Source organism: Bidens hawaiensis, unplaced genomic scaffold (genome assembly GCF_021521415.1).
Source record: "Bidens hawaiensis isolate Kalapana, Puna unplaced genomic scaffold, B.hawaiensis_p1.1 tig00042887_1, whole genome shotgun sequence".
NCBI lineage: Eukaryota > Viridiplantae > Streptophyta > Magnoliopsida > Asterales > Asteraceae > Bidens > Bidens hawaiensis.
This window is the reverse complement of record NW_027505807.1, coordinates 75,247-103,170: the sequence shown is the minus strand read 5'-3', so window position 1 is coordinate 103,170 and position 27,924 is coordinate 75,247. Positions and strand designations below refer to the sequence as shown.

The following is a 27,924-nucleotide window of genomic DNA, read 5'->3' as shown; positions in this document are numbered from 1 at the left end:
TATTTAAACAACTTACTAACAAAATAAAGTTTGGGAGATATGAGGGATGAGGCCAGGGTTCGAGTCCTGATCTCACCCGGTTTTACCGGCTCCTCGCTGTCGTGCCATTTGGCAGGCGTGGTGGTCGGGTTTTATCCTGGGAATCCCTCAATAGGTGGACCGCTAGGGGCTCCGTCCGTCCGGACTCGTGGCCGGCAGCCAATGGAAGCCGCGTACGAAGTACCTGGCGTTACTTAGTCGGTCATTCCAAAAAAAAACAAAATAAAGTTTGGAAAAAATGTGTATCACAACTAGTGATAGTTATGTCGAAAGAGAATGTATTAGAACTTTGAATGAGGGAGAAAGCCGCCTCCACATTATTATTACATGTATATATACATATGCATATGTATACTCAATAAAATTACACTACTTCTCTTCATGGCTTCCATCATCTTGCAAACCTTCTACCTTGTATACTTACTAGTCATTCTCACATGCAATGCATCATTATTAAGCCATGATGAAGCGTGTTTAGCTTTGTTTGAATTTAAGCAAACTATTCTTCATCAAAATAGTGATATTGGTTCTGGTTCAAATTGTTGTTTGTTTGAAGGTGTGGTGTGTAGCAATAAGGGCCATGTGCTCGGGCTAGAATGGAGCGGAAGATCTCTTAATGGAGTTGTTAACTCTAGTAGTACCTTGTTCAAGCTTGTTCATCTTCAGGTACTCAACCTCTCCATGAACAACTTTGTTGAATCTCAAATCCCACCTGAGATTGGCCGTCTAACGCAATTAAGAAGCCTCGATCTCTCTTATTCTGGATTTAAGGGCCAAATCCCAAATGAAATCTCACTTTTGACAACTCTCTTCGTTAGATCTTTCATGGAATCCCCTAAGGCTTGAAACTCTCGGCTTATAATATTTGTTGCAAAACATGACTAGACTCGAAATCCTCCATCTCTCTGGGGTGGACCTTAGTTCTTCCGTACCTCGTTTCTTGGCCAATTTTTCTTCCTTGAGGTCTATGGAGCTCGTAGATTGTCAACTCCAAGATGATTTTCCTTCCGTAATATTTCACTTGCCGAAGTTGAAACATCTTAGCATGGGAAACAATAGCAACCTCACTGGTTCCTTGCCTGAGTTTCATAACAATACCTTACTTGAGCATCTAAATCTGTCTTTCACAGGTTTTATCGGTATTATACCCGAATCCATAGGCAACCTGAACCATCTAGAGATCTTGTCCCTTAAAAGTTGTCATTTCTCAGGGCGTCTACCAGGTTCACTCACTAACTTAACGCAACTAACTTTTCTGAATCTTTTTGAAAATGAGTTCACCGGACCAGTTCCTTCATTGGCAAGTCCTTCGAAACTCACTATTTTAGGACTTGGTCATAACAATTTTGAGAAAGGGTGTGCGTATGATTGGATTAACAAACTAACTACGCTTAACTCGTTGAATCTTGATCGTATGAACATACACGATGAAATCCTACCTTATCTTGCGAATCTAACTCAACTTAGTTTTGTCTCAATTGGGGAAAATTTTATCTTTGGTCATATCCCATCTTCGTTTATGAACCTCACCCAACTAAGATATATAAGTTTTAGAATAAACCAATTGCAAGGAGAAATTTCAAGCTCATTTCTAAACTTCAAAAGTCTCGAATATCTTGCCATAGGTTATAACAATTTTAGCGGCATGGTGAGCATATACTCGTTTTTAGGACTAAACAAACTCAAACTTTTGAGTATAGGTGGTAATAGCTTGTCATTCATAACCAGTAGCAACTATACCAATGAAACGTTACCGGAATTGAAATATCTAGGACTGTCATCATGCAACTTGAAGGAATTCCCTACTTTTTTGCGATTCCAAATGAATTTGTCAAGCTTACTTCTTTATGACAATGAAATTGAAGGCCTCGTACCAGATTGGATTTGGAATAATAGTCGTGAAACATTGCGGAGGATTGTCCTTAAAAACAACTTCATCACCGGCTTTAATCACTATCATAGTTTTCTCCCATGGAATCGTTTGGAAATTTTTGACGTGCCAAATAATAAGCTACAAGGGCAGCTTCCAATTCCTCCAAAGACCATACTCATCTATGATGTCTCAAACAATAACTTAACAGGAGAAATACCGCCATTGTTATGTGAAGTGAAACCTCTTCGAGTGTTATATCTGTCTTCTAACAAGATGACCGGAACCCTTCCTCCATGTTTTGACAACTTCAGCAGTATGCTGTCAGTTTTAGATATGAAAAGAAATAATTTTCATGGGCCAATGATGAATACTTGTGCACATGGAAGCCTGTTGAAGAAGATTGATTTGAGTGAAAATCGATTTACTGGTCCGGTGTCAAAATCTTTGGCTAACTGTACCAATTTAGAGTTTCTCTCTCTTGCTGATAACTCTTTTGAAGATGTTTTTCCGCTTTGGTTGGGAAGTCTTCCTAAGCTTCAAGTGCTCATTTTGAGGTCCAATAAATTTTATGGTGCCATTGAAGGTCTCTCGAATATTAACTCACAATTTCTCAAGTTGCGTATCATAGACATTTCCAATAACAATTTTAGTGGCCAATTGCATGATAGGTCGTTCCAAACATGGAATGCAATGAAATCTGTTTACCATGGTGAATCATATTCTATGGGATCCCAGTTTCCATTTGGTTCATTTGGGTTTTTTGATTTTCCATACTCTGTGAATTAACAAACAAAGGTGTCAAAAGAGAGTATGAGAAAATTCTAAACATATTCACAACGATCGATCTCTCATGCAACAACTTTGAAGGGCGAATCCCACAATCTCTCCAAGATCTTCATGGGCTTGAGTTTCTCAATATTTCCAACAACCATTTTAGTGGCCATATCTTGCCATCTTTTGGAAACTTGAACAATCTTGAATCTTTAGACGTCTCCCAAAATGAGCTATCAGGACAAATCCCTCAGCAATTGTTACAACTTGGCTTCCTAGCTATTTTAAATGTATCGTTCAACTACCTTGATGGGCGTATACCACAAGGGAAACAATTCAATACATTTGAGAACAATTCCTAGGTCTCACCGGAAGCAGCCTCTCTATCCCTATGGGATAGATGTAAGGCTGTCTACATCTTACCCTCCTCAGACCCTACCATAGCATTGCTATTGGTAGGATATACTGAGTACGATGATGATGATGATGATGATGATGAGAACAATTCCTACTTGGGAAATCCAGGATTGTGTGGAAAACCATTATTCAAGGAATGTGACAATTCGAAGGTATCAACCGTAATTCCAGCAAGTAACAATGAGTATGTTTCTATCATGCCAAGTGACATAAGTGATTGGATTGTGATATTACTAGGAATCAGAAGTGGTTTGGTAATTGGACTTGTTATTGGGAACTTTTTATTTGCGAGTTATGGTGATCGGCTCCTTGAACGATTCGGGATGAAGAAGGATAGATGGGTAAGGCCACTAAGGAACACAAGGAGACACTAAAGTCCTTCCAGTTTTTATTTTTGTAATCGCACTTTATATATGCTTCTTTTTTATTTTTTATTTTAAATAATGTAAACGAGTACTGAATATTAGTGTAACAAAGATGTAGTGTCATTGAAACATAGAGATGATCTTAATTCTTTTTTAAGGAAACATAATATAATCATAAGCATAATAAACTATTATAATATCTTAGTAACATTATTGTAATATAGATAAACATAGAGATGATCTTAATTCCATTTTAAGGAAACATAATATAATCATAAGCATAATAAACAATTATAATATCTTAGTAACATTATTGTAATATAGATGTAAGGTAATGATTACATCAAAATTAAAGGTAAGCGAGCAACAAGCTGTGTCGCTATCCCGTTTTGAATTGCAAAACCCAATCTTTTAAAAACTACATTCGCTAATTTTAAAGTCATAGCGTTACTATGCATGACCATGAACTCGGCTAAGTAACGACACAACTTCAGGCGCGAGGAAACTAAAAGTTTCAAAAGCAAAATACATGTTGGTTGCATTTATGCCATACCTACTATTAATGAATCGCCATATTAATGTTGCTACATAGCAAGACAATAGCACATGAACCGTCCATTCCTTTTCTCCTTCACATAATTGAGCACCACTTTATTTCATTCACAACATTTTTTTTTTGAAGAGTGCATCCGATGTTGCGATTTTGTCAATTTACGTATGAAATACCTAAACAATTCTCTTTTTGTTGGCCACTAAAAAAATAAATAAATAGGGAGTGAAAAACACTGGAAATAACCAACCAAATACACAATAGCGTTGTTAGACTTTGTTTCGGTTTTATATCTAAGGGTGCAAATGAGTTGAGCCTGAGCTCGAGCTCGGCTCGTTTCGAGTCCTGTTTTCAAAGCTCGAGCTCGGCTCGTGAGTAGATTTTCAAGATCGAGCTCGGCTAGGCTCGGCTCGATTACTATTTATTAATTATTTTTATACAATTATAATTATTTATATATATATTTTTCTATTATAATTTTATGTATAAAATAATATATATTATTTAGTTATTTTTATTTAGTTTTTTTATAACATTATATATATTAAAAATAATAATATAAATGACAGGCTCGTTTAAGCTCGCGAGCCAGCTCGAGCTCGATAAGTGAACCTCAGGCTCGGACTCATTTATTAAAAAAACTTACTTTTAGGCTCGAGCTCGGGCTCGAGTAAGCTCGGCTCGGATCGATATTTTTAACGAGCCAATTTCGAGTAGCTCACGAGCAGCTCGACTCGTTTGCAACCCTGTTTATGTCCGGAGACCGAAATGAGAAAAAAAGGAAAAAAGAAAAGATAATAATCCCGGAGAATTCGAGAAGAAAAACAAAATAACGTGACTAACGTGACTGACTGCTCTACCAACAGCATATATGATTTGATAAGCTATATATGAATATATCTAACACTAACACATAAACGCCAATCATAATTCCTAACAGAAGTCTTAACGGAATAATCAGTTACAACCGATGGCGAATCACGGTGGCGGTGGCGGTTGTTGTCCGCCGATGGATCTATTCCGGTCAGAGCCGATGCAGTTAGTTCAAATCATCATTCCGATTGAATCTGCGCACTTGACTGCTTCTTATCTCGGAGATATAGGTCTAATTCAGTTCAAAGATGTACGTACTTCTTGTTTTTTTTATCTCTGCGGTTTAGTTATTGATTGTAGTAGGTGTAGTTGTGTTGATATTTTGGTGAATTAGGTTGTGTATAGTAGTGTAGAGTTGAACGTTGTTGATTTGATGTAGTTAGGGTTTTATAGTGGTTTCGATTTGATTAGTTGAGGAGAATTTGAATGTTCATGCCGGGAGTTGTTGATTGATCGACGAAACTAGGCTTGAGCTTGGCTTGTTTCGAGCTCTTTTTCTAAAGCTCGAGCTCAGCTTTTGAGTTGTGTTTTCAAACTTGAGGTCGGCTCGTTTATTATATATAGATTTATTTATATACATTTCTATTTAATTTTATATATACGTACTTGTTCTGTATCTTCGCACGCTAATTATTGATTGTAGTAGGTGTAATTGTGTTGATTATTTGGTGAATTAGGTTGTGTATAGTAGTGTGGAGTTGAACGTTGTTGATTTGATGTAGTTAGGTTGTTTTGATTTGATTAGTTGAGGAGAATTTGATTGTTCGTGCCATGAGTTGTTGATTGATTGACGAAACTAGGTTCACTTTGACTTATGAGAGCTCGAGCTTGGCTAATTTTGTGCTTTTTTTTTCTAAACCTTGAGCTCGGATCGTGAGTCGTTTTTTAAGCTTGAGCTTGACTCGTTTATTATTTATAAATTAGTTTTACATTTTTTTTTTATATTTTGAGAAAAACCTTAATGAGCCTAGGCTTGGCTTGAGCTTGGCCATGCAGTGTGAAATTAATATATATAAGTCCAAAAGAGTTAAAACCTTAAGAATACATTAGACTTGTTAAGGCTCGACGAGCCTAAACGATCTTTCCATACAAGGCTCAAGCTCAGGCTCGGGTTGGGGCTTGATAACTAAACGAGCTTTATATGAGGTTTGATCTCAGCTCGGGCTTGACAAGCCTTGAGCTTTTTATAAATTTGATCTCGAGTAGCTCGCAAGTGGCTCGGCTTGTTTTGCACCCCTAGTTCTATCTGCTTAGATTTCTGCTTTAACGAGACTGTATGTTTTCAATCATGTATTTGAACTGTATCGTTCCTAGAGTAAGATCATAGTGCTATAAAACTGAAGTAGCATTTAGAGTTCTTGAGGAAATATGATAGGTTAAACAATGTTATTATGCATTCTAAATCTGGTATGAGTCACTTAGATTATCTTTGCATAAACAGATATGTATATTCTTATGTATTGTGAACTGAATTCGTTCGTAGGACTAGATCAAGAGGCTATAGTTTGTATCCTTTGAGTTCTGGTGTTTATAGTTATCATAGAAGGACAATTAACTTTACACTTTTTCAGTTATTATTATAACCTGTCATATGCAATGAGTTAGCTATTGAAAATTTCAACTAGACATAAGTTAGTTCTTAATGTGAAGGGCTTAGGTGATGAGACTGATAAGGTGAGTTTGATTAAAAAGATCATGTTTATTTATATGGAAAGATAAGAAGCATGAAGACTGCAATTTAGTTTTTAATATTTATATTTAAAAACATTTCTGTAGTGTTCCTATAGGTTCCACCTGACTTGGTTGAAAATGTTTCCTTTTTTGCTTTGCCTTTTTACACTGATATCCTCTTGACTCTTATATTACTAAGTTCCTTTTAATATTTCTTTCATTGGTTTTTGCAGTTGAATGCAGAAAAAAGCCCTTTCCAACGGACGTATGCTGCTCAGGTGAATAGTTTATATTCCTCTCTATGCTTTAACACACCCTTTATGATTATATCGTGTTTCATAAGTAAAGATAAGATCTATCTTGTGTAAGTTCAGATAGTATCATGACAATAGATATTACAACTGTCATAGCTCATCCGTGCAAGTGATGGCATGTAATTTGCTCTAATTAAAAAAAAAATGTTCTATCAATTTGAAGTTAGGGTTCCATGAATGGTTTTCTTAAGTTAACACATGGTTTTGTAGAAATCTCCAAATAAAGTTATTGCATGCATTTCTATGAATAGCTTGATATGAAACCACATCAGAAACTTGAGCACTTCTTGAGTTATGAATAATGCATTTAGTTATAAACGTATCCAGAGGCGGATTCATGGCATCACTACGGTGGGCCGGTGCCCACCGTCCGGTTGCCGGAGTGTCGCGTTTGGGAGTACGCTTTTAGTATATTATGCCTCAACAAGCAGTCCATGCCCACCGTACGCTGCCAGTCCGTGCCCACCGTCGGTTAACATCATCACGGATTTACAGAGAGTATCGACCTGCGGAAGTGGTCTGGCGACACTGTTGAACTAGTGTGAAAACGAGAGAGAATTGGAAATATGAAAACTGCAGAATATACTTTTTTTTATTTCTTCGAGTTATGCATGCTGGATTATTATTTAACTAGCTTTTGAACCCGTGTATTACACGGGTTTTGTCAAATGATAAAGATAAATAAGGTCTGTTATTTCAGTTGTGATTATCAAAATATCTGTGAATTAATTTAATGTAGACTTAATGGAAAAAACAGACAGGGTTAACGAAAAGTACTAAAATAGCATTATTTTGGAAACACCAGGTGTTGATTTGCAAGAAATTTAAAAGAAAATATACTAAAGTTGTGTAGTTGGTCAAACATTAGGTATGAAAATGACATTTGATTCAATAATGAATATAATCCACACTATGTTATAACCCATTTGATATAACCCATTTGATAAAATGGCTTTGATCCATGACCCATTAATAGCTAGAATGAATGAGATGAGAGATTAGGAATTAGGTGAAATGTGTGCTTGACACCTAAGCTTTAACATTTTTTTTTATTAGTATTGTAAGATTAAAAGGCCCACTATTATCTTATTATATTGTTTTTCTTTTATCTAGTTTATTATCTTATTAATAGTTCATACGCCTCTCTCTCTTAGTATCTATGATTAAGGACCTAATAGTTTTATTTTTGTCATTTTATTAACTTTGTTTAATATATTTATATCATCTAGTATGAGCTTTCTCTTTTTATGTTGTACTTCATAATTTTATAGCAATTATATTATTTGGTTTGATAAATAATTTTAGTTTGTCAAAAAAAAAATATAAATAACATTATATGTAAAAATGAGTTTTTTGAAAAGTTAATTTGTGACCCTCCGATTATTATCGACTCGTGAAGCATATACAAACAAAAAGTATATCGTGACTCACCAATTAAAAGTTTCTTGCTCCGTTACTGAAGGTCGCAATAATGCATTGATCCGAAAATACCAGTTTACCCTCTCACTTGCCCCAAAAGTTCATTCAACTATGGGCCTTCAAAAATGGTTGGTCGGCCCAGTTCTCTTTGACCCGACCCGTTTTTTACCCTATCCATTTTGTGCCCACCCTAACGAAAATTTCTGGATCCGCCACTGAACGTATCACTCCATGACAACTGTAATATCTGCTTCACTGTTCTATTTTCTTGGTAACAGAATAAAGATAAATGCTCAATGTTTTCTAAAATGATGCATGTTGGGAGTTTGTTGTTTACTACCATCTAATGCAGTACTGCTTGATTACATTTTCAATACTTCCAAAGTACAGTATTTATATTTTACTAGGGATATGCTTTATCGTGTATAAAATTTTGTTAAGTTATATTTCAATTTTGGAGAGAGAGTTCACAGTTTGTATGACTGGTTGTCAAGTACATCACTGCCTGCTACTAGTTCTCTATGTGAGCATATTTTACAGAACATATTAATTAAACTCAAGAGTTTTGTGTTTTAGTTACCTGTAGTTTTTATTAGTGAGATCACAAATTAACTTGCTCTAATTATGAAGATTAAAAGATGTGGAGAGATGGCACGGAAGTTACGGTACTTCAAAGATCAAATGTCAAAGGCGGGTTTCACACCCTCGGTTTTAACTGAAACAAAAGGTGATATTAGTCTGGATGACCTAGAGGTATATATGAGTTAATTAAATTTTGATGTAAGTGGAGGGAAACAAATCCTGAATGAGGCTAAGATTGATAAGTTTTCAATGATGGCTATTTTATAGGTAAAACTTGGAGATCTTGAGGCCGAGCTGATTGAAATAAATTCAAATAGTGAAAAGTTGGAGCGTGGATATAATGAGCTTGTAGAATATAAACTTGTTTTACAGAAGGTACATAACACTAGTTATTCTCTTATAGGCTGGTGGCAGTAAGATTTCAAGGAGTTCTCTTTGACTTTTCGTTGACCAATTTTCATGGCATTCGTTTTACCAAAGTCATGTGATGTATTATTGTTTTTAATTCTTATTACTACTATTACTACTATTGTAACTATTTTTTTTTATTATTATAGGTATTGTATCTATTTTAGCTATTATTTTTGTTATTATTACTACAAATAAAAAATGGGTTTACGAAATTGATGTTTACCAATTGTTTTTGTTTAATTTGGTGATTCAAGTTTCACCTGGATGCAATGTGCAGCCGATCTAAAACACCGGCTTTAATAATTTTCTGTAAAACTTATTCTAACAGCATATATAAAGTTCCATTACAATAATATACAGCCTTTGAGGGCTTCATGTATGTGCGTGCACACACATATCCAATACACACACACACACGTGTGTGTGTGTGTAATTACACTACGATGCAATTACATAGTTACACTACTTGTATATATCATTACACTACTTGATTAGCACAGTTAGCACGTTAAATTTGTATGTTAACTTTCCCCTGTATGTGTGTGTGTGTGTGCCTGATCTCTTTCGCCTCGCCAATATTTACATTTGGTATTATTCAAACTGTTCCCCAGGCTGGAGAGTTTTTCAAATCTGCACAAACCAGTGCTGTAGCTCAGCATAGAGAAGCTGCATCAGATCAGGCTCCCGAAGAATCTTTGGAAACTCCTCTTCTGACCAATCAAGTACAGATCATGATATGAAATTATTTATATGTTAACTTTCCCCTGTATGTGTGTGTGTGTGTGCCTGATCTCTTTCGCCTCGCCAATATTTACATTTGGTATTATTCAAACTGTTCCCCAGGCTGGAGAGTTTTTCAAATCTGCACAAACCAGTGCTGTAGCTCAGCATAGAGAAGCTGCATCAGATCAGGCTCCCGAAGAATCTTTGGAAACTCCTCTTCTGACCAATCAAGTACAGATCATGATATGAAATTATTTATCTTATTTTTGTTATCAAGTGTGTTTATTTGCACTTAAATGGGTTATTTCTGATTATTATATGTAGGAATCGAAATCCGACCAAGGGAAACAAGTTAAATTAGGGTTTCTTGCTGGTCTTGTGCCTAAAGCAAAAGCTTTGGCTTTTGAAAGAATTCTATTCCGTGCTACAAGGGGCAATGTCTTTTTGGAGCAGGCTGCTTTGGATGAAGCTGTTGTTGATCCTAGCTCGGGAGAGAAGGTTAATAGTGTATTTTTTATTTGACATTAATTTTAATTGAATTAGGTTGATTTGCACTCTGGAATGTGATTTAAGTTTATTTCATTGCATTAAGAATATTGATTAAGTTCCACTCTCACGGATGTTAGCATGTGTCTACCACGGTACAGGTTGAGAAAAATGTATTTCTGGTTTTCTTTTCTGGAGAAAGAGCAAAAAGCAAAATCCTTAAAATATGTGAAGCTTTTGGGGCAAATCGTTACCCTTTTGTAGAAGATCTTGTCAAACAAGAACAATCAATAACTGAGGTATGTTACAACTTACAACCTTCATCATTAGTTATTTCTGTTATGTGCATACAAGGCATTCTTACTCTAGATTTTGGTGCTTGTCTTTTTGGTCATATGATACTGATCATTGAAATTTACACTTTTAGGTGTCTGGGAAGATATCTGAGATAAAGACAACAATAGATGCTGGCCTTCTACACCGTGGCAATCTGCTACAAACAATTGGAGAACAATATGAACCGTGGAGTCTTCTGGTATGTGTTTGTGATGGAATCACTTGCTTACTGTGTTTGTGATCATTATTGACAGCACATGCCTTTATGACCTTTATATGTTTTGATCACTTAACGTCATTTTTATTGCGTCTTTCAGGTGCGGAGAGAGAAGTCTATTTATCACACTTTAAATATGCTCAGCATTGATGTGACAAAGAAGTGTCTTGTGGCTGAAGGATGGAGTCCCATATATGCAACCGAACAGGTCCTTATGTTTTTCATCCTTTTGTTTTATGTAATGAATCGGTATATTTCTGGTCATGTTTTATCTCAAAATGGTCAAATGAAAAGTTTTAGCTAAAAGGAGAAGTGGTTAAACAGGTTAAAAGTATTTTTAATGTATGCTATTCAACCTTTTAAGTCCTCTAATTCAAAATTTCAGATTATCATTGTGATTATATATTTTTTGATCACGGCCAACACATTAATTATCTAGTATAAAAAATAGGCAAAAAAATGCTACTGGATCAACACAACCAGACATGGCCCGTTAGACCTGTTATCCAACTCACCTGATCCCCCATCTCGTTTATTCGTTTATAGTAAGAAAATAAGAAAGGGGGGGGGGGGGGGGGGGCTTGGACGGATAAACATTTTTCTGTTTATGGTATATCTCATTTCAAAGTACTTAATGTTTTGCCAGATTAGCATTTCATCAGTCTCAGCTTTATGTGGATTAAATTTTGGCATCTAAAATTTTTAATCCAAGTATTATCTATCTTGTTTTTGCAGATTCAAGATGCACTGGAGCAGGCAACAATAGATTCAAACTCACAAGTTGGTGCCATATTCCAGGTTTTGCACACAAAAGAGATGCCTCCAACCTTTTTCCGAACCAACAAGTTTACTGATTCCTTTCAAACAATCGTTGATGCATACGGGTAAGCATTACTTTACTTATTCATTGGCTCTTAGTTATCATGAATATGGTTTTGTTTATATCTGTATATATAGTACAACACATTTTCTAACAAGATAAACTTGAAACTGATCAGAATCGCTTTCTGCTATGTATTTGACATGAATTGTTATATGAATATAACCAATGAGATTTTTTTAGTTGTTTCCTTGTGATTTTACATACTGGCCAGTATTTAATCTGCTGTTACTGCAGCGTTGCCAAGTACCAAGAAGCAAATCCTGGAGTGTTTACTGTTGTTACATTCCCATTTCTGTTTGCTGTAATGTTTGGTGATTGGGGCCATGGTATATGCCTGCTGCTTGCAACTTTATATTTGATAGTCAAGGAAAAGAAATTCTCCTCTCAGGTAATTTGTTCTCGTCGTCTTGACCAGTTGATCTAATTTAACTGATTAGAATCCCTTTTCTGCCATGTATTTGACATGAATTGCTATATGAATATAACCGATGAGAATTTTCTAGTTGTTTCCTTTCTTAATTCTTTCTCATCGTCTTGACCAGTTGACCTAATTTAATTGATCTTCCATTCTTAATTCTTTAATGGACAAACCACATGAAATACTTTTTCCAATGTTTAGCAGACCAACTTAAGATTATAGGCAAAATAGAAACCAACTTACACTTTGTTTCCGATATTAGCAGGCCACCTCATTTCGACAACTTTTACTAGTATCGCTATGTTTTTTTGGTGAATGCAGAAGCTTGGAGACATTATGGAAATGACCTTTGGGGGTCGTTATGTTATATTGCTGATGTCACTCTTCTCAATCTACACGGGGTTGATCTATAATGAGTTCTTCTCGGTTCCGTTTGAGCTATTTAGTCCTTCAGCATACGTATGCCGTGATGCTGCTTGCAGGTACTCACGTTTGAATAACAATTAAAAATAGCCTGTTTAAACCCAAACATGTTTTGACCTGTTACCCAATCCGTCTGCAGTGAAGCTACCACAATAGGTTTAATAAAAGGAAGGGATACATACCCATTTGGTGTGGACCCTGCGTGGCACGGTAGTCGAAGTGAGTTGCCATTTCTCAACTCATTGAAGATGAAAATGTCAATTCTTCTTGGTGTAACACAGATGAACCTTGGAATAATAATGAGTTTCTTCAACGCGTTATACTTTGGGAATGCTGTAAATATTTGGTAAGTTTTTTTATGTTAATATCCTATCATACGCCAATGATAATATTATCAACTTTCTTTGCTTCAAATAAATGCATAGAATGCGTGCATATACAATATTATTGAATGATATATTACTTTAATTTTTCAGGTTTCAATTTATTCCTCAAATGATCTTTTTGAATGGTTTGTTTGGATACCTTTCGCTACTCATCATTGTGAAATGGTGCACTGGTTCACAAGCTGATTTGTACCATGTAATGATATACATGTTCCTTGGTCCTACTGATGATCTCGGTGAAAATCAGCTTTTTCCTAACCAGAAAACTGTTCAGGTTTGTTTTTTCCTCGTGATACATAAGAATAATGTTATTACATAGGGCTGTAAATGAACCGAACGAACACGAACAAGGCCTTGTTCATGTTCGTTTGTTAAGGAAATAATATGTTCACGAACACTTACTGAATGAGATTTTATGTCCGTGTTCGTTCATTAAGGAAATGAATGTGCTGACGAACGGTTCACGAACACAAATGGAATCGGCAGAGCCTAGAGGTTGAGATCGCCGTACGGTTCACGAACAGTTCACCGAACGTTCGGTTCATTTACAGACCTAATATTACATGTATATGCTTTATCTTTAACTGGTCAAATGCGCCAAAATAAAAAAAATAGTGAACAGGTCCAACCAGTCAAAAGACGTGCAAAGTGTACTTTTAGTGTATACAACTTTATAATAAGCCGTCTTATTAATACAAATATAATTTCATATTTGCATGTATGATGCATTGGTATTGCTGAATTAATAATACAAATTGTTACATTAACAGATTACGTTGCTACTACTAGCCTTGATTGCTGTTCCGTGGATGCTGCTACCTAAGCCCTTCATTTTAAAGGCACAACACAACAGGGTATACCAATTTGTTTCCTTCCGTGCACACACATTCATATGAAACTTTTCTATTTTTTCTTAATTTATTATTTTGTTTTCATGACCTTAGAGACACCAAGGCGTCTCCTACACACCTCTTGAAGGCGAAGACGAGTCATTGCAAGTGGAAGCAAATCATGATTCTCATGATCATGAAGAATTTGAGTTCAGTGAAGTATTTGTTCATCAACTCATTCATACGATTGAATTTGTACTCGGGGCGGTATCAAATACGGCTTCGTATCTTCGTCTATGGGCACTTAGGTATGCTACACATATTGTGAATTAAACCAATCATATTGGTCAAAGAGAAAAAAACCTATGACACCCGTTTTCGCAATGGTTATGTAATAATATCGACACTAATAATGCAAGAGTCTCTCTTTTTTTCAGCTTGGCACATTCAGAGTTGTCAACCGTGTTCTATGAGAAGGTTCTTCTTCTTGCTTGGGGGTACGTTAACCTTCTTTTTAGTCTATACTTTATCCAACTAATGGTCGATATGATTTATCGTATGTTAAAAATTAGGGAACGTTAGACATAGTTTATTACTTTATTTCCCTGAACGATAAAGATAGGGGCACGTTTAATACAGAATCACTTTATGTAATAACCGCGAGAACCGCATAATGTGCACGTACGTAGTTTTATGTAACCCTGTCATGTACTACTGTTAAAACGAAAAAGACAAAAGTGTTTTATGTGGTTCTGGCATTATTCTACTTAAAAAGCACGTCTATGTATTTTTTTTTCTGATGAAAAACTTAATTATTAATTCATTATCTTTCTTTAAATTTTTTTCCAAAATTTTGGAGGTAATTATTTATTATTCTTTTTATTCCCAGCGCTATTTTCTTTATATTTTTACGGGTCATATCAAATAGGTGAGGCTTAAAAAAATAAATGCAAAACTGAAAACGGGTCAAAATCATCCAAAGTGAACTCGTGTATTTATTTCAAGCTTAGATTATCATCATAACATAGTTTTGTAAACGTGCAGGTACAACAATGTCATCATCCTTATCATTGGTTTAATCGTGTTTATTTTTGCAACGGTCGGTGTGTTACTCGTGATGGAAACTCTAAGCGCCTTCTTGCACGCATTAAGGCTTCACTGGGTCGAATTTCAAAACAAGTTTTACGAGGGTGACGGTTACAAGTTCCACCCTTTCTCCTTTGCATTACTCAGAGACGACGATGAATAAACTATTAGACCATATTTTAAGCAACAAGGTCGCCCCGTCCCCATATTTGCATAATGTGATATTTTAATCTTTCCCTTTTGGCCCCTGTTAGTAAATAAAACGACGATGTGCCGTAGAGGGCAAGAGTGAGATTTCACAGCTCTGTATTTTGTTTATTCTTTTGTCGGTGATGTTATGGAGGGGTTGGGAACATACTGTTTTAAACTGCGTGTATTTAATTTATATGTTTGTACTCGGATATACAACTAGACGTGCCAAAATTCTTATGATGTGTGTTAATAAATTTGGTGGTAGTTTAGTACTTTAGTGTTTGAATGCGGGAATCCACCAGATCCGTCACTATCATGTTAACCAACGGGATCAGGGGAATCGTAGCACGTTGAAGACCCAACGCTTTGCTACAGCTCGAACTTGATTCGCAAATGAACCCTAGTCCTATGCCGGTTGCCTCGTGGAAGAATCAGGTAGAATTATAACCCTCTCTTTATATATGCTTTAACCGGCGTGCTGTGGCGGGGACATGGCCGGTAACTCGGTTGTTGGTATTGAGCCGGTCCATTATGCTACCGTCAAAATAAAAGTTTTGTAAACAAAGTTAAAATGTTAAAATTCTTATGTCAAAAGTATAAATGCGTGAAACTTAGGTGGTCAAAGTTGAAAATTTAAAAGTTTTTAACTTTGGTTTTAAACTTTTAGCGGCCAAAATAGAAGGTTTTAAACTTTCTACTTTGCCTTTTCTTATATAATAATAACGATTATAACATGATGAATAGTAAAATATGTATTTTAGTATTTACGTTGTGTTTGGTTGAAACTTGACAATTGTTAATGTCATGGTTGGAAACCACATTATCAACACCATTGTGGGTTGACGTAGCCGGTGTTAACCCCCACCATGTCGCAACCCACCTTAACGCCGCCCCTAATCAAACCATCCATCCATTGTTAACACAATGCTGGCAACCATAACCCCGCCCCTTAACGCCTGGAAATGCCGCTTTGGCATGGTGTTTAAAGCTGCTTAATGCCGGCAACCTACAAAAGCTAAGCCACCTCATCTGCCAAGTGGGCTTAAGGCTCCACAACGACCAGCCTTAGAATTCCCAAAGATCTTGTATAATCAAGCATATTCACCTGCGTTATACTGACCCATGGTGTGGCTTAATGCTCCACGACAACCAGCCTTAGAACTCCTGAAAATCTTGTATAATCAAACATGTCCACCTGTGTAATACACTTATACCTGACCAATAGTGTACAATGGCCTAACCTTTTTTGAGTATAGGTTTTAGAAATATCAACTCAATTAAGATAGATAATAATTAGAAATATTCAAGTTTTAGGATTTAAGGGTGATAATAAAAGGTTGGTGGATGCTGTTGTGGATACTTGTATTTGAAGGAACTCCTTTATATTTAATGTAAAAAGTAATAGGGCTTGTTGGTTCATGAATATACCTTTTATAAAAGTTGGTTTTGAAACTGATTAGGGTTGAAAAACATTTGTTCTCTTTAACTGTTGATCATCCAAACATTCAAGATTCTGTATTCTTTCAAGTCTTATGTTGCTACATTACATCCTTTAGGTTCTTTTGGATCTCATCATGTTGTTCTTAGCGGGTCGTTACTAGTATTAGAGTTCGTAGAGTACTGTTTGTTTCGTATTGAGCTTAGTTGGTAAACTAGAGGTGCACAAACCGGGTATTTTCAGGAACCGGTTCCGGGTATGGCCAACAAAAGTCAAAACCAGGTCGAATAGGAACTGGTTCCGGGTATAGTCGGGTATTTGACCAAGTTTTCCGGATAGTTTCGGGTCAAGTTTTGGCCGGGTATTCCGGTTTTGGTTCCGGCGGGTCCGTGTCAGTTCAGGTTTCGGGGAGAAAACTATACCAAGCCGTACCCGAGGGTCGGGTACGGGTAGGAACCGGGTATTCTGTGCACCTCTACGGTAAATAGATCGTGCACATGAGTCAAAATTACACCTGAGACCCCCAAAAAAGAAACCTTAAGGAAAACCTTCTGACCACCCCCACCAAAGTGGTGATAGCTGCTAACTTAAATGAATATGACAACAAGCGACAATATGAAAAGGTCAAATGGATATACGAGTTCACGAAAATACTATAGTTTTGTACGAATGCACAATAATTAACATGACTAAAAGTTATAAATGTAAACAAACTTGTGTTAGACCAACCGTCACGGGGAGAGTTAGTTGTGACGTTTTGGAGGGGAAAATGCACCCAAAACGTCGAGAACACATACTCCTTGCGTTTTGGGGCATTTTGGCCGAAATTTCTCTTAACGTTGTGTGCAAAACGTTAAAGTTGGAAGGAGGTGGAACCAGAAGAAGGAGGGGACTAATGGAGATTGGAGACAGAAGATGAGGGGAGTTTTGGCTTTTTGGGACGTTTTGGATACGAATAGTCTTACTTCCTAAACTATTAAAAAATCATATGTTTAACCTAGAATGAAAATCCACCTAAATCATGTGAACTTTATGTACTATTTACCCAACAACAACCAATATTTCTTTGTCCATTCATGTGCAACTTTATAAACAAGTAATGTTGTGCTACCTTATATTATTATAATAATACTTATAAAATTTAAACATGTACAAGGTGCCAATATTTTAATGTGCAAAATACACAGTTCTGGTACCAAATTAATGTCTCATCTCACTCAGGAACAATGTACAAAATGCAAATACGGATTTATTAATTTAACAATATTTCTTTGTACTCTATGGTCCTTTTGCTTATAAATCACACTATAGTGTTGAAAGTAGCAAGATTCAATTATATAGTGAACTAGTGATTTACCCGGCGTAATACCCAAGCGTTGAGATGATAAGTCGATGCGAATGCAGTCGGTTTCAGTTACGTTCGTAATTGTACCAGAACTAAAACAAAAAATAAAACAAAAAAATTTATAACTTGCGGTGGACCAATAGGGTGGCGTCGGTTGGTAAACTCGAGCATTGGTAATACTTGGCCGTTGTCGATCCCGGGCATTGAGGCAAGCCAGTCTACGCAAATTCAGTCGGTTTGCAGTGCCGGAACTAAAATAAAATCGGCAACCGGTCAGTTTTCGTTACGTTTGTTAGGTTACTGGAACTAAAACCAAACACAGTGACTCTACGCGAATTTAGTCGGTGCTACGCCGATGAGTTAGTATTTGCTGGGTGTTGGTAAAACCTGATCTTTGTCGGTCACAGACATTGTGGCGGTGAGTCGACGCGAAGTCCATCAGTTTTCGTTTACATTTGTTACGATACCGAAGCTAAAAAATACAAATGACATGGCCCAACAATATTTCGCCACATGGCCCAATCAAAGCAATTGCGACACCATAGTTGTTATTTATATTATATAGATTATGAGTGATAATATTGATTATTGACTCAAAGGAACACCTAACAATAAAAATTAAACATCATAATCACAGTCAAGAAGTTGTTTGGCTAAGGTTTTCAAGCCCTATTTCTAGTTAAACATGTTGTGAAAGTAAAGCAAAAACCATTTTAATTTAAGTATAAAACTACGATAATTGTATGACTAGTTGTATCATTTGTTCAAAACGCGACAAGACAAATTATGTGATCGCGCTCTTCACTCTTTTTCAACTTTTGATTTGTTAAACTTCTTTCTAATTGAAAACGTATGAAAACTTACGGCGGAAGACATCATAGAGACCTTCACCAAATCCTTCGAAACAAAATGATTATGAGAAGGGACCATCCCAGTGAGGTGGCATGAGACAAAAAGAATGTGAATGAATTCCCCCAAATGAAAGAAGAGAAGTCACTATCAATTCATTGGTAGGGGTTCCCTCCAATTATAAATACCTTGTACCTTAGACATTCCTGACAGGTTCTTTATCTCCATCTATATAATTTCATTAATTCGTTACCTTTTCTCCATCCTCCACTTAACTATATTCAACAAATATTAAAAAAATTATAGAGTATGAACAGCGTTTCTTTAAATTTACTCATGAACAATAACATTTTCTCTCATCTCTACCCACAACTACTTACAACCACACTTTAAAAAATAGAGTATTCACTCGCATATTTTAGAGAACCCGTTGTGAATGTTCTTAGAAAGATTAGGGTTAAGCAATAGAAAGTAAATAATTTATACTTTGTGAGATCATGTATTTTCACACTCTTGGTACAATAAACGATCACTCCTTTAATATCATTATTGGTCGAGTTTTTCTAACTCTTTATTAGGGCCATCCACTGTTAAACAAATCAAACCACGTTTGGATCTCACAATGGCCGATGCAGTATATTATGGATCTGAAGATAAAATCGAAGAAACTATACATGGAGTGGTGACTTCTTTACCTCGGTTACAAGCAGTAACCACCCCTGTAGTAGTCAAAGCTTTACGATTTCAACCTTTTACAACAGTTCCTTCAGTGTTGAGAGAAGGAATCATTAGCTTCACATATCAGATCAACTTGTCATCGGACATTTATTGTGAATGTGATAATTTATCTTTGAAAAAAAATGACATAATACCATCTCGTAAAACCCAACCACAAATGTTGTATATGCAACAACACAAAGGCCAAACACACCACTCTTTTTTAACTTTTTAAATTTGTTAATTTCTTTGTAATTTATCAATATTATCCCCTATATTATAATGCACCAAAATATCAAATTTAAAAAGTACAATTTTTATTGTCCAATAGTTAATGCAATTAATTATTAATACTATTAAAGCACAAAATACTATTTTATGCGACATTCTTTCTTTCACGTATCTTTTGGTTATTTAAAGAACACTTATACTTTTGTCAGTTCTTTTTTATTTATATATTTCTTTTAATTAATCTTATTCTTAAATCAATTTTTTCTTATAATTTTCAAACGACCATATTATTTATTAATTATTATCAATACTATTATTTTTTGACCCATATTTATTTCACGGATTTTTTGGTTATTTAAAGAACACTTATACTTTTGTCAGTTCTTCTTTATTCATATATTTTTTTTAATTAATCTCATTCTTAAATTAATTTTTTCTTATAATTTTTAAACGACCATATTATTTATTAATTATTATCAATACTGTTATGTTTTTGACCCATATTCGATTTCCGACTAAGTTATTTAGTTTACGTGGCACCAAGGTGAGAATGAAAGACTAGGCGAGTTGGTGTCATTCAGTCATTAATTAGTTGGATCCTTGAACTGAATGAGTTTTATCTCACATTGGACGAGTGTTTAGGGGCATTGGCCTTAAGCGAATGTTTTCCCAGATCAAAAGGCAAATACACCACATCATGATGCACATGAAACTAAATGTTAAGGACATAAAAAAAAATGGGTCACATAAAACACCAAGTTTTTCTTATACCATTCCACCAGCCAGCTCATTGGCAAATAATAATAATAATAAATTATTCGGATTATTCGATTCGATTAACTTGAAAATAATTATTTGAATCAAATAGTTCAACTTTTATTCACAAATACAAATGGTAGCAAAAAAATAAATAATTTAGACTATTCGATTCGATTAACTTGAAAATTCGTTAATTCGATTCGATAAACACCCCTCCTACTACTACTACTAATAATAATAATAATAATAATAATAATAATAATAATAATAATCCCATTTTCCGAGCAAAAACCCAATTCACAATTTCACACTCCTTTTGGACTCAAAAGCCTGCAAGAGTCGTAAAGTCACTTTCAAATCAAACCCTAATTCATCCCTTTTAAGTTTCCCCTTCAATTTCCCCTCCAATTTCATCTTCAATTCACTCCAATTTCACTTTAAATGTAACCAATTTCATCAATTCAATTCAATTCAATTCAATCCAATCAATGGGCAACACAACCCCCAAATTCAAACACCCACAACCCGATCCACAACCTGAATACCCACAACCCGAATCCGACAACGCGTGTGATATTAAATATTAGTGTCCAGGAGTTGTTTGTGATTAGTTTCTTTTAAGTTTCCTATATAATAACTCTATATAAATACAAAAATACACCTATATAATAAATTTAGTCACTAACCAATTTAAAAGATTTGTTGGCCATTTAAAAAAATTATTAATAGAATTTTTCACATAAACAATTAAAAACACCATACAACAGCAACAATAGTATTAAACTCATTTTCCGAGCACAAACCCAACTGTCATGTGTTACGTTAGGGAGTTCTGCTCTTGTGGTAGCCAGCTGTATGGTTTCCCTGCTCGAGCTAAAACTCTGAAGCTATTGTAGACCCGGTTAAGATAACATAGTTTGACCAGAGTGAAGCAACGAGCCTCTTCAAATTGGAGAGTATAGTAACCTCACAGTCTTACAAACAAAAAAACTCGTCGTTCTAAATAATAATAATAAGACAAATCGGAAATAAATAATCCCAACTTTTGTGTATTGGCCGATAATAATCTCAACTTTAAAAATCACTACCATCGGTTCATTTAAAAAAACACTTAACGTCGTTATGTTTTTTCCCGAGTTTCAAACCGATGTTTTATGGCTTTTAATCGAAAGAACGATACGAGTTGATAATCTTATCCCGAAACGGTTATCCAATAATAATAATAATAATAATAATAATAATAATAATTTCCAAACAAAAACCCAATTCACAGTTTCACACTCCTTTTAGTCTCAAAAGAGTCGTAAAGTCTCCTTCAAAAACACCACACAAACCCTAAATTCTTCCCATTAAACCTTCAATTTCTTCCAATTTCACTCTTCATGTAACCAATTTCATCAATTCAACCCAATCCAATCCAATCCAATCCAATCCAATCCAATCCAATCAATGGGCAACACAACCCCCAAATTCAAACACCCACAACCCGATTCACAACCCGAATCCGACCCATCAATACCATCCACCTGCGAAATCTGCATCGAACCCATAACCCACCCGAACACCAAATTCAAAAACAGCAACAAATGCGTGCACCCATTCTGCACAGACTGTGTGATCAAGTACATACAGGTGAAGCTGCAGGACAACGTGTGTGATATAAAGTGTCCGGCGGTGGGGTGTGAGCAGTGGCTGGAGGCGGTGAGTTGCCGGGAGAAGATTGGGGTGGTGTTTGAGAAATGGTGTGATGTGTTGTGTGAGAAGACAGTGTTGGGGTTGGACCGGGTGTATTGCCCGAACCGGGAGTGTTCGGTGGTGGTGGTGAATGAGTGTGGGAATGGGGGGAGTTTGAAGAAGTGTGTGTGTCCGAATTGTAAGAAGCAGTTTTGTTTTCGGTGTAAGGTGCCGTGGCATGCGGGGTACAGGTACGGGAGTGGAGGGATCAGGTTGGGGCGGGGTTGGGATGGAACGGGAGAAAATTGAAACTTTGGTGTTGGGAATTTTGGAAAATGTTTGGTTTGGTTTGGGTCGGGTTTGGGATGAAACAGGAGAAAAACTGGAATTTTGGGTTTTGAAATTTTTGAAAACTGTTTGGTTTTGGCTCGGGTGCGGAATGATCGGTTTGGGTTGGGTTGGGGTGGGTTTGGGATGGAACGGGAGAAAAACAAGAATTTCGGGGTTTGAAATTTTTAAAAACTGTTTGGTTTTGGCTCGGGTGCGGAATTATCGGTTTGGGTTGTTTTGGGATGAAACGGGAGAAAAAACGAAACTTCGGGGTTTGGTTTCGGTTCGGGTTGGGATGAAACGGGTGAAAAACTGAAAATTCGGGTTTTGAGTTTTTGAAAAATGTTTGGTTTTGGATTGGTTTGAGTCGGTTAAAATCGGGCCTCAAAATGATTCTGTAAATTTTGAAAACCGTTTAATTTCGGTTTTTCAGTTTTTGGTTCGGGTTCGGTTTGGGGTAAGACAAAGACAGAACCAGAAACCGAAACTTTTGGGCTTCGTTTCGGTTCGGTTTGAGTATGTTTTGAGCTAAAACCGATTTTGTAATTTTTGAAAACTGTTTAGTTTTGGTTTGGTTTGAGTCTGTTTTGGTATAAAACCGGACTAAAAGCCGAGTTTGTAATTTTTGAAAGCTGTTTAGTTTTGGTTTTTCAGTTTTTGGTTTTGGGCTAAAATCGGACCAAAAACTGAAACTTCGGTTTTGAAAATTTTGGAAGTTTTGGTTTTTGGTTTGGTTTGGGCTAAAGCTGAGCAAAAACCGAAACTTTGGTTTTTGAAATTTTTTTAAACTGTTTGGTTTTGTTTTAGGGTCGGTTTGGTTTGGGTCAGGTTTGGGATGAAACTGAATAAAAGCCGAAACTTTGGTTGGTGAAAACCGTTAAGTTTCAGTTTTTTCGGTTATGATTTGTGACGGCTCGGTTTGGTTTGGTTCGGGTTTGGAATGAAACGGGAGAAAAACCGAGACTTCGAGTTTTGAAAGTCTTGAAAGCTGTTTAGTTTGGTTTCGGTTCGGTTATAATATTTGGGACGAAAAAAAAAGGTTTGGCTCAAAATAATGAATTTGGGAATAATTCATTTTGTTAATCATTAACTGTTTGATTATTATACATTTCGGTTATAATATTTAACTTACATATACTAATTCTTATAAATAACTTAAAATATAAAAAATGAAAATCTTAGAATTCGGTTTGGTGCATATATTTCGGTTTTTATTGCATACAAACCAAAACCAAACCGCAAGTTCAGTTTTTACGAAAACATAAAACTAAACTGTTTTTATCGGTTTTTGTTTTGGATCAGTTTTTTATCAGTTTCATGGACACCCCTTGTTACAGGTGTGAAGAGAGTGGGGAGATGAGGGATCAAAACGACATCGCTTTTGGGGTTTTGTCAGAGAGGAAACAGTGGATGCGGTGCCCTACGTGTCAACATTGTGTTGAGCTTGTTAAAGGTTGTGCTATTGTTAGATGCAGGTAATTCTCATTTCTTTAAATCAGAGCAAATTGATCAAGATTCAGTTATTTTGTTTCATATGTTATTATTATTATTATTATTATTATTATCTAAGTAGTTAATGCCGAAAAATATCGGATATTGGTCAAGGACCGATATTTGAGATATCGGTTATTCTGTGAGATATCGGCGGGATATCAGTAATTTTAATATCATGTAAAATTTATGTATATAGCAATTTAACACTAATAACTCAGTATACTCTCATACCATTAACAAATTAACCTTTTGCAACTTGTAAAACACTAACAATCGTAGCAAGTAGGAACTGATTAAGACTTAAAACACTAGCATTGAACCGGAATATTGGTGATATATCGGTCAAATGTCATATCGGTCAATATCGTCGATATTATGATATTATGACCGATATTTTACCAAGGGACCGATAACCGCACCAATATATCGGTGATATCAATTACATAGATTATTATAGATGATAGAATTGATTATCAACATGCTAACAAAATGCAAATTTTTATTAATATTTATATCAAGAAAATATTTTATTTTGGGCATCTTTTGAACATGAAATTTTTCTTTACATTTGATGGTTAACATACCAAAAGATGCAAAATGGATCTAAAATTTCAAGAAAGTGTATAATTTTGTAGTAATAAAATTTGATGGTTAACAACCTAAAAGTTGCAAATTCTATCTTATTTTTTTTAAAGAAAGTAATATGATATTGGGCATCTTTCTTAGCTTAGGTAGGGTTATAGGTGAAGTAAGAGGAAAGTTTGCATCATATGCTGTTTCTTGATTTACTAATCAAAGAATGACATATTTAATTTGCTAGCCTAACTCTATTCCACAATTAGAAAAAAAATTGTTTTTTCGGGAATCTTACGGTAACTGATCATAGCTAATATCAGTTGCATATCTACATTGAAACGTCACGTTTTACATACGTATTGTTCTACATTTTGAGAGTTTGAAGTTTAAGATTATTGAGGTGTTTTGGGATTTGCTTGTTGAAATTGTTTATCTATTATTTATTAGCTTATAAACTTAAAAAAAAAACTAAAATCCTTTTTGTAAGTTGTTTATTTGGCGTATAATAAGCTTTGAAGTCCTTGTCTGTTTTGGTCATTTCCCATTTCTAAACACTATTTTAAGAGGTGTGTTTTGGTATAATTTAGGGTGCAAATGAGCCGAGCCCGAGCTCGAGCTTGGCTCGTTTTGAGCTCTATTTTCAAAGCTCGAGCTCGGCTCGTGAGTAGATTTTTAAACTCGAGCTCGGCTCGGGCTTGGCTCGTTTACTATTTATCAATTATTTTTTATATAAATATAATTATTTTTAAATATTTTTCTATTATTATTTTATATATAAAATAATATATATTATTTAGTTATTTTTATTTACTTTTTCTTATATATATATATTAATTAATAATTATTAAATATATATTTTAAAAAATTATATAAATGACAGGCTCGTTTAGGCTCGCGATCCGGCGAGCTTGATAAGTGAAGCTCGGGCTCGGGCTCGTTTATTAAACGAGCTTACTTTTAGGCTCGAGCTCAGGCTCAGGCTCGATTAAGCTCGGCTCGATCGAGCTTTTTAACGAGCCGATCTCGAGTAGCTTGGCTCGTTTGCACCCCTATGGTATATACAAGATCATAAGCTATTTTTTTAATTTTTATAAAATAATTAAAAAAACTAAAGTTGTGTAGACAAGTTTACCCAAAACACTAAGGATATGTTTGGCAAAAGTAACAATATGCTAGAAGTTTTTTCTAAAAAGTCACTTCAATTTGTTTAGGTGCTTTTTGTTTAAACATAAAAGCTACCAAGTCACACATCCAAACACGGATTTTTCTTTATAAGACATGATTTTTTAAAAAAAAACTAAAAGCTTTAAGCTCCCAAAAGCTACACCCTAAGTAAGAGTTTAAACGAGTCAATCTGAATCTGAACTCACCTATGCTCGAGCTCGGCTCATTTTGAGCTGTCTTCTAAAGCTCAAGCTCGGCGTATGAGTAGGTTTTTCACGCTCGCGCCTTGTTTGGGCTCAACTCGTTCCTCAATTAACTAATTAGTTTATATACATTTAATTTTTTTTATATATTTAGTAGTATAAAATTTTTTGTATAGCAATATATTCTGTTTAGTATTTACCCATGCTTATAATTTAATGTATAAAATAATAATAGTTATATAAGTATATTAAATATACTATATAATAATTATTTAAATAACAGGCTCGTTTAGGCTTGCGAACTAGCTCGATAAGTGAAGCTCGGGCCCGGGCTCTTTACCAGATAAGCTTACTTGAGGTTTGAGCTCAGGCTTGAGCTCATTTATATCGCCCTAGTTCGAGCTTCTAGTTGCTTATTCTAAATTCCTTATGTTAAACATTCATATGTTGATTATTATTGTTATTATTGTTGTTGTTGTTATTATTATTATTATTATTATTATTACTATTACTATTATTATTATTCACTGATCTCGAAGAAGCTAATTATGATTTCGAATCGACATTATTTTCACAGATGCGGAATTGAGTTTTGCTACAAATGTGGTAAAAAGGTTGATCACCACTGGTGCAATTGCCGACGATCGTCAACGATTTGCATGTGGGTGTTTCATCTCTGCATAGTGATGCTGGTAGTATGGCCATTCTTTCTTCTATTTACAGCTATAACAAGAAAGAATCAACACCATTAACCGCACTCACTCGTCAGGATGAGGGGATGAACTGATATTTGATACTTATAATATATATAATCATATTATTGTAAATAAAATGACAAATATTTCGCCATATGCGCGGTTATATAAATATATAATATAGATATATGTGTGACTGTTGGGAAGGAGCCGAGGACAAAGTTTTATATCTATCCAGTTTTAACAAATGTTCAAGTCCTTTCTCTATGTAAAGAGCTTTTAAGTTTTATTACTTGTGATGGATTTATATAAATATAAGAAAAATTAGTTTTTTTTTAATAATTTTTTGCTGGTTTTTTTAATGTTTGTTTGGTTGAGGATTTATGCGTTAATTGCTTAGACTATATGTAGTGGTGATTGTCCCTCTCAAATGGAGGGTTCTTGTTGGCTAATCAATGGGGTCCACATGCATAATGTTGCACTCCACTTTCGTGCATGTTAGCACACTTACGGGGGTGTGCTTGGCGCCACTCCTTGACGCCCACGTTGTGTTTAATGCGCCAAGTGCTAATGTGACTAGCTGGTGGTAATGGTGCCCACTGTACCGTTTGATTTGTTCTTGAACTCGGATTGACAAATTTGACTTGTTTTTCATTTCCTTATGCATGGTTTAACAACCCTTAAAATGTTTTTGGTTAAGTGATTAGTCTCCATTAATTACGTAATTAACCCCCACACAAATGGTACCCCCACAATTTTTCAATATGGGTAGTTTCATTAATTACACAAATAACCCTTAAATTCCTTTAGTTTACAAAAACAACCTCACAAGTTCTCAATATGGTAGCCAAAGTTTTTAATATGATACTAAAGCCACACTGACCGAAGTTCTATCACATCGCCGCCGCTATCGCCAGTTTTCTTTCACTCTACATATACAGTTCCCCTAACGAAACACACGTGGGATAAGGTATAGGGATGAGCTTGGTACTGGTACATAAAATACAGAAAATCGCCAAAATTAGGTACCGGTATCGAAAATGCTTGGTACAACAAAAAATCAATAAAATACCGGCATCGTACGGTTCTCGAAGCCTCATAAAGTCAATGCTAAACTAGTATCTAAAGTACCTGGTTTGATATCGATACTGGTATCCAGTACCATTTGCTCATCCCTACACCGA

The 27,924-nt window shown here is 35.4% G+C and overlaps 2 protein-coding genes and 1 pseudogene across 2 annotated transcripts; all 3 read left to right on the top strand.

The window, feature by feature from the left end:
* Positions 1 to 384: 384 nt before the first annotated feature.
* LOC143615419 (receptor-like protein 6) lies at positions 385 to 3,474 on the top strand (annotated as a pseudogene).
* Positions 3,475 to 4,985: 1,511 nt separating this feature from the next.
* LOC143615420 (V-type proton ATPase subunit a2-like) lies at positions 4,986 to 15,474 on the top strand. Its single transcript, XM_077088544.1, has 18 exons — positions 4,986 to 5,138; positions 6,793 to 6,837; positions 8,923 to 9,045; positions 9,142 to 9,249; positions 9,897 to 10,007; positions 10,333 to 10,506; positions 10,656 to 10,793; positions 10,922 to 11,029; positions 11,148 to 11,255; positions 11,783 to 11,931; positions 12,165 to 12,318; positions 12,670 to 12,830; positions 12,911 to 13,117; positions 13,248 to 13,431; positions 13,928 to 14,011; positions 14,102 to 14,295; positions 14,425 to 14,484; positions 15,032 to 15,474. Exons 1-18 carry the CDS (start codon positions 4,986 to 4,988, stop codon positions 15,234 to 15,236), a joined length of 2,466 nt encoding a protein of 821 aa, XP_076944659.1. The 3' UTR covers positions 15,237 to 15,474.
* A 6,579-nt stretch (positions 15,475 to 22,053) lies between these two features.
* On the top strand, positions 22,054 to 26,813 carry LOC143615418 (E3 ubiquitin-protein ligase RSL1-like). Its single transcript, XM_077088543.1, has 3 exons — positions 22,054 to 22,529; positions 23,946 to 24,083; positions 26,623 to 26,813. The coding sequence occupies exons 1-3, from the start codon at positions 22,054 to 22,056 to the stop codon at positions 26,795 to 26,797; spliced, it is 789 nt and encodes a 262-aa protein (XP_076944658.1). The 3' UTR covers positions 26,798 to 26,813.
* Positions 26,814 to 27,924: the final 1,111 nt, after the last annotated feature.